This window comes from Triticum dicoccoides, chromosome 2A, assembly GCF_002162155.2.
Source record: "Triticum dicoccoides isolate Atlit2015 ecotype Zavitan chromosome 2A, WEW_v2.0, whole genome shotgun sequence".
Classification (NCBI taxonomy): Eukaryota; Viridiplantae; Streptophyta; class Magnoliopsida; order Poales; family Poaceae; genus Triticum; species Triticum dicoccoides.
Window position 1 is genome coordinate 676,405,236 of NC_041382.1, and position 7,388 is coordinate 676,412,623.

At 50.5% G+C, this 7,388-nt stretch overlaps 1 protein-coding gene across 1 annotated transcript; it reads right to left on the reverse strand.

Annotated features, from left to right (window-relative positions):
* Positions 1-1,969: 1,969 nt before the first annotated feature.
* LOC119351845 (ethylene-responsive transcription factor 6-like) lies at positions 1,970-3,040 on the reverse strand. The gene has a single exon (XM_037618636.1). It carries the CDS (start codon positions 3,038-3,040, stop codon positions 2,030-2,032), a length of 1,011 nt encoding a protein of 336 aa, XP_037474533.1. The 3' UTR covers positions 1,970-2,029.
* Positions 3,041-7,388: the final 4,348 nt, after the last annotated feature.

Consider the following 7,388-nt stretch of genomic DNA (forward strand, 5'->3'; position numbering starts at 1 on the left):
GGTAAAAAAGAGATGCTGGGAGGTTTCCCTCTCCCCACAAAAAGAGCATTTGGGTTCCCCCTTCCATCCTCGACGTTTCATCACATCTCTGGTCAGCACCGCATCTTGCGATAGCTGCCACATGAAAATTTGAATTTTCAAAGGAATATGTGCTTTCCATATCCAGCGGTAATCACAGCCAGCAATGTTTCTTTCTAGGTAGGTATATAAGGCTTTAGTGGTATAGTAGGGCTTTGGACCCAGTCCCCATTTGATACTATCATTTTCCATAGATACATAGGTTTCCCTAACCGTCAACACCATTTTCTTCCATTGCTCGTTAAGTTCAGAGGTCAATCTCCTTCGGAAGAAGGTGACAGGGTTAGCATCCAAACAATCCTTCATGACACAATCAGTATTATTGCAAATGGCAAAGAGCTGAGGAAATTGTTCAGCAAATGGAGCTTGGTCGCCAACTGGATCAGTCCATAGTCTGGCTATGTTGCCAGAATGCACGACAACTTTCCTCCCAGCCATATACAGATCTTTCACCTTCATAATGGCCTTCCAGCATGGGGAGTCATTGAGTCTCCCCTTAACTGAGGCTACCGTATCTCTACCCAAATATTTAGCTCTAATAATATCTTGCCAAAGCCCTTGTTTCATCTCAAGTTTCCACCACCATTTCACCAACAGGCATATATTTTGTTTGTGGAGGTCTTTCACACCCAAACCCCCTTTTTCCTTGGATCTACAGATCCTAGACCATCTGACCAGGTAATATCTTTTTCTATTTTTAGTCACCTGCCAGAAAAACTTCCTTCTGTGCTTATCCGACCTCTTTATGATGGTTTTAGACAAAAGGAACATAGACATATAATAGTAAGCAATGATGGAGATATTAGCATGTAATAAAGTCAGCCTTCCCCCCGAGGAGGCATTACTTCCCAATCTAGATTCGCACCTCTTGACAAATTTTGCCTCTAGGTATTCCCAGTCTACGCCTTTTAGGGTTGAATAGCTAATAGGAACACCAAGGTATTTCATTGGGAAATGCCCAATCTGGCAGCCAAAGATATCAGCATATTCTTTCAAAATGTTCTCATCCCCTCCCACACTAAGAATCTCGCTTTTCTGAAAGTTAATTTTCAACCCTAACATAAGTTCGAACATATACATCAACAGTTTCATGTTGAGTGCTTTTTCAGGGTTGTGATCAATGCACAGGATTGTGTCGTCTGCATATTGCAGAATGGCCACTCCCTTATCTACCAAATCCGAGGCCAACCCATCAATCAACCCGTTTGCTTGTGCTTGTAGAACCATCTTACACAAGCACTCAGCAGCAATATTAAACAAGAAAGGGGACACGGGATCTCCTTGCCACACCCCTTTGTGGCTCTGAAAATAAGGTCCCAAGGTATTATTTAGTTTCACACTAACCGTACCATTGTGGAGGATCTTCTTCATCCACCCGCACCAAGTTTCACCAAAGCCTCTAATCTCAAGGCATTTAAGCAAAAAATCCCAGTTAACCTTGTCGTAAGCTTTCTCGAAATCAAGTTTAATAATGATGCCAACTTTCTTCTTTATATGAGTATGATGTAGAATTTCATGTAAAGTAAGCACCCCATCCATGATATTTCTGTGTTTAATAAAGGCGTTTTGGTGCTTGCTAAACAAGATGTCAGCATAGGGGGCTGCTCTGTGATCCAACACCTTTGTGATCAACTTATATGGGCATCTAAGCAAGCAAATAGGCCTGAACTGTTGAATTTTGTTCGCACCATTGATCTTAGGAATCAAAGTAATGATCCCGTAATTTAATCTTTGAACATCAAGTGTTCCCTCATACATGGCCTCAAAAAGCCTCATAATATCATTTTTAACAATCTCCCAACAATGTTGGTAGAATTCTGCTGGAACGTTCAATTATAATAACTTTGTTCAATTATAAATCTAGTGTTCAACAAGTGTTGTGTGTGGGTGCCTACTCTGTTTTTCTGACAAACACAGGAAACATTCTATCGCTTAATGAACCATCCTTCAATTAACTAACACTAAGCTGCGGGAAACCCAAGGCCGGGTGTGGCGACAGGGGCGACAGCAACGGCATGCCTCCCATCAGCGCCTCCCAGTACTCCAAGCCCGAGCTCGACGGCGTGCGAGGAAACCCTCCCTCCGACGTCGTGGCCACCGACGTCACCGTCGAAGACGCTGTCCCCCGCGACACGGACGAGGGCGTGTCCCACGACACCCGGGCCGACGACGGCGACGGCGCCTCGGCCTTCACGGCCTTGTTTATTACCACTCCGGTCACCTCGACGTCAGCGTCCTCGTCCTGTGATCTCTTACGTTTGTTCGTCGCGCCTGCTGTCTGGGACGCCGGACCGGAAGGCGGCGGCGCCCACAGCTCGGCGCCGCGGGTGCCGACCTCGTTCGGAAAGTTAAGAATGGCCTTGGCGCCGCGCATCCCGAAGGCGGCGCGGTCGTAGGCACGCGCGGCCTCCACGGAGGTGTCGTAGGTGCCGAGCCACACGCGGGAGCCCCGGCGTTTTGGGTCGCGGATCTCAGCCGCGTACTTGCCCCATGGCCGCTGCCGTACGCCGCGGTACTTGCGGAGGTCCTCGACCGGCGCCGGCGCTGGCGCTGCGGCGGCAGCCGTCCCCACCCACCGGAACGTGCCCTGGGGCGGCACCGAGATGGTCAGCGTGGACGACAGCGCCCTCACAGGAGAAGGCTCGCCCCCGAACTGTATCATCACCGGCTCTGGCGCCCGGAACACCACCGGGGCAGCCGGATATGAGTTCACGTACTGGTGCGTCAGGTCCATGTAACCCAGCATCTGCTCCTGCCGCTGCCCCTGCTGCGGGAAGAACATGGGCTGCTGCAGGTACGCTTCCGGTTCGGCCGCGGAAGGTGGCAGCACGGGGAAGGTGACGTCGTCGCAAAAGGGGCCCTGATCATGGTTAGCCGTCGCCAGGACACCGCCGTCGGCGCCGAGGAGGTGCTCGCGGATGAGGTCGAGAGCGAAGTCGTCGACTTCTCCGGCGAACTCCATGGTGCTTATGCTTATTACGGTTCGCCTTTCAGTCGATGAGAATCGCGAGAAAGAGAGAGAGATGGCGGCACGGTAGAGAAGTGCTACTGGGTGGGTGCCAGTGGCAAGTTTGTTTGCGGGTATGTTTGATTTGCCTGAGGACAAAAGTACTTATAGGCCAGCTGAGAGAGAAGGAGATCCGACGGCAAGGCCTATGCATGTACGCGGGAGGCGGGACCCACTTCTGAGGCATCGGGGTCGTACTCGATCTCGTCACTGTCCGTGGAAGGGCTTCATGTTGCTGTACGTAGTAGAGTAGTACCAGCGATTTTGCACCCACATCCTATTCAAATTTGCTGCGCTGAGATGTTTACTGCATGTGCAGTTTGTGGGTATTTTCGTCGTCAAACTCAAACATATAGGCAGTTGATATTTTTGACTAGCTACACGGCAAGATATTTCCGGAGTCGTGTCAATGTAGAGCAGGGGTGCGCATACATCCATGACATGACAAGAGCATCGACCATTCCGCTCACACTTTACCAAAAATTTATTATGACACGCAGAAAGGCTACCTATTGGCTGCTGTCCATACATACCAGAGCTTGCCATGAATCGTTACGTGTTTCTCTCTCTCTCTCTTTTCCTCATACACAAAAAGGAGTGTATATATACAATAGTTTCATTCTTATACTGAAGGGCCTTTAGTATTCCCAGCGTCCATCAGCTAAGAGCATCTCCAGCCGTTGGCCCCCCAGGACGCATAAAAATCGCCCCCTGGGGACGAGCCGGCGATATAATCGGCGCTGGGGCGGTTTGCGCCCAGTCGTCGCCCCCAACTCGCCCCCAGGCGCTGAAATTGGCCACTTTGCAGCCCAATTTCGACGAATAAAGGGCCCATATGGACAAGAATAGGCCCATATTCGGCGTGGTTTCGCCGTGTTTCGGCGTTCAATTATCAACACAATTATTTCTTATCACATATTTCATCACAGAAAAATCAAATACTTCAACAAAATAGTACACAACAAATAGTTCAATACAAATTATATAGTTCAACAAATAAAAACTCGTATTTCATCACACGGCGTCCCCCTTGAGCCTCCATAGGTGCTCAATCAGATCTTTCTGCAGTTGATGATGCACCTGTGGGTCTCGGATCTCCTGACACATACTGAGATAGGCAGTCCAATTTGCCGGTAGATGGTGATCAACTTCGGCTAGAGGACCCTGCATGTAGTATGGTTCGGTGTCAAACACTGGGTCTTCTTGCTCGTTCTCGATGATCATGTTGTGCAAGATGACACAGCAAGTCATAATCTCCCACATTTGATCTTTGGACCAGGTCTGAGCGGGGTACCGAATAACAGCGAATCGAGATTGGAGCACATCAAATGCATGCTCGACATCCTTCCTGCAAGCCTCCTGAACTTTCGCAAACCATGCGTTCTTGCCTCCTGCCGCAGGATTTAAAATCGTCTTCACAAATGTCGACCATCTCGGATAGATGCCATCTGCTAGGTAGTACCCCTTGTTGTATTGGTGCCCATTGATCTCGAAGTTCACCGGAGGAGAATGGCCCTCAATGAGCTTGGCAAAAACAGGAGAGCACTGCAGCACGTTGATGTCATTGTGAGTTCCTGGCATACCAAAGAAGGAGTGCCAAATCCAGAGGTCCTGTGTGGCTACCGTCTCAAGCACCACACTGCAACCGCCTTTGGCGCCTTTGTAACCAAATGGGCAATTCTTCCATTTTCAATGCATGCAGTCGATGCTTCCAAGCATCCCAGGAAATCCTCTTGCTACATTCTGGGCTAGAATCCGAGCAGTGTCTTCCGAATTGGGTGTTCTCAAGTATTGTGGCCCAAACACTGCCACCACTGCCCGACAGAACTTGTAGAAACACTCTATGCTGGTGGACTCGGCCATGCGCCCATAGTCGTCGAGTGAATCACCGGGAGCTCCATATGCAAGCATCCTCATCGCTGTCGTGCACTTCTGGATGGAGGTGAATCCAAGAGCGCCAGTGCAATCCATCTTGCACTTGAAGTAGTTGTCGAACTCCCGGATGGAATTCACAATCCTGAGGAAGAGCTTTCGGCTCATCCGATAACGGCGCCGAAATGTTTTCTCGCCGTGAAGTGGAGCATCGGCGAAGTAGTCGGAGTAGAGCATGCAGTAGCCTTCAAGACGAAGCCGGTTCTTTGCTTTCAACCGCCCCGGCGCCGAGCCACCTCGCCGCGGCTTTTCATGGCTCGCCAGCAGCTGGGCGAGGGCAGCGAGCACCATGAGATGCTCTTCTTCCTGGACGTCGGCCGCGGCTTCCTCCTCCAGCAGCGCGGCGAGCTCTTCCTCGTCATCCGAGTCCATCGCCGAGACAGGCAAAACACCGAACACCTTGCGCTCGGTGGGCGTGTACCCGCCGCTAAACCGCGCCTCCGCGGCCGGAAACGGCGGCCGGAAACGCCCAGCTGCTGTGGGAGGGGCTGCCGCGGCGAAGCGCTGCTATTTTCCGGCGGGGAATGGCTATCTAGCGGAGTAGGGCGGCGGCCGTCGCCGGGATATAGCTAGTGGTGGCCGAGGGCGCGGAGGGTGCGAGGCGAGTCGGGGGAAGAAAACCTTGACTTTTCCCCTGTCGGTGTGGGTCAGGCGTGCTTTTCCCTAACGCTGGAGCCTCCAACTGCTCCCCAGCGCGCCGGGTTCGGCCTGTGACCGCCGGGCGGAAAAAAGATCCGAACCGACGATTTTCGGCGTCCTGGGGGCGCGACTGAGCCCTTTTTTCGACGTCGACGCCGAAAAAGTGGCCTGGGGGCCTGTTGGGGGCGCGGCTGGAGATGCTCTAAAGACATCTCTAACACAAACTTCTTCTGAAAATGGACATTGATATTTGTCTGCAGACCATTTTAAACTGGTGTCCAGACATGGATACGGGAGCCGGTCTTCAAACCCTATATAATTCAAATGTCCGCAACTGTTTAATTTTAAAAAATTGTTCGGCTTCCGCCATCACCACGCAGCTTCCGCCATGCAGCAGCAGCGCTTCCGTCAAATTTGGCTTCCCCCATCGAGGCCATGCACACAAGCATATACTTTCTTCGTTTCTAAATATTTATCTTTTTAAAGATTTCAAATAAACTATCATATACAGATGTATATAGACATGTTTTAAAGTTTAGATTCATTTATTTTACTCCGTATACAGTTACTTGTTTAAATCTTTAAAAAAAATATTTAAGAACGAAGGAAGTACATCATACGCCATGCAGCCTTCCACCATGCACACAGGCATGCACATCGGTTTCCGTCATGGCATACATACACTGCCATGCACGCGAGGCACACATATGCACCTGTGAACTAGTTCAAGGTATGTTGCAGTTTTTTTTTTGGACAGGCGAACGTTCGGACTTTCGCAAACATCCTGCAGACCTCTAGCACGGTTCAACAAACCCACAATGATAGTGAATCAATTTGTGGTTGGATAGTTAGAGGCATAGTGATAACCCTAGCCAATCAAGATTAAAGTCCTGGATTTATTTCAGGATTTTCGGCGATGCGATTTCAGTGGGAGGAGACGTTTCCGTCGATAACGAGGTGCCTACGACGATTTTGTAAATCTGAATATGACATGCCGGCTTAGTCTCTTGAAAATGTTTATAGAAGAAGTGCGTGTACATTCATAGAGATGAGTGTATACGTGTACGTATGAACGTTTTCGTCTCGACTGTGTTATTAAAAGAAAAAAGAAAAAACAGACCCACGAGGATAGCCCTGAGCCCCTGATCCAGGTCAGCTCAACCCCAAACGGCCGAATTGACACGCGTGTCGTTGCCGCTTCCGAGAGCCAGATCCAAGCGGTCCGCGTTTGCCGTCAATGTCGCGGGCCCATGCATGTATCAGCATGTGTGCTACGACAAAGCGCGTTCGACCCCGCGGACGGACGGACGCCCGTCGCCCGCTCGCGCCACGCTTCGTCCTCCTCATGCTCTCGCGCAAGAGTACGTGGAAAGCCTAGCCCAACCGGCACCGGCAGCAAGGGTCCAGCTGGAGGGGACGGTCTAACTAGCAGCTACGCAAGCGTGAAGCAGCGGTCCATGGCGAGCCCGACATCAGCTGCGACTCCATCCTCCACCGTGTGATGCAATGCACGTGCCGAAATTCCAGCAATGTCCGACTTTACTTTAGCTCCTGAGCCAGCCAACATCCAGGTCCAGGTCCAGCAAAATTAACAAATTTGACCTATGAACAAAATCAAATCACAGAATGAACTGCCCGTAAAACTATTTCACGCGGCTGACCTTTTTGTGTGACGCCCGACAAGAAGGCGTCACACTACACTGTGCAACGCCTCGTAGATAGGCGCTACACG

Coding starts and splice junctions, on each gene's coding strand:
- LOC119351845 (XM_037618636.1), bottom strand. CDS start 3,040: ATGGAGTTCGCCGGAGAAGTCGACGACTTCGCTCTCGACCTCATCCGC.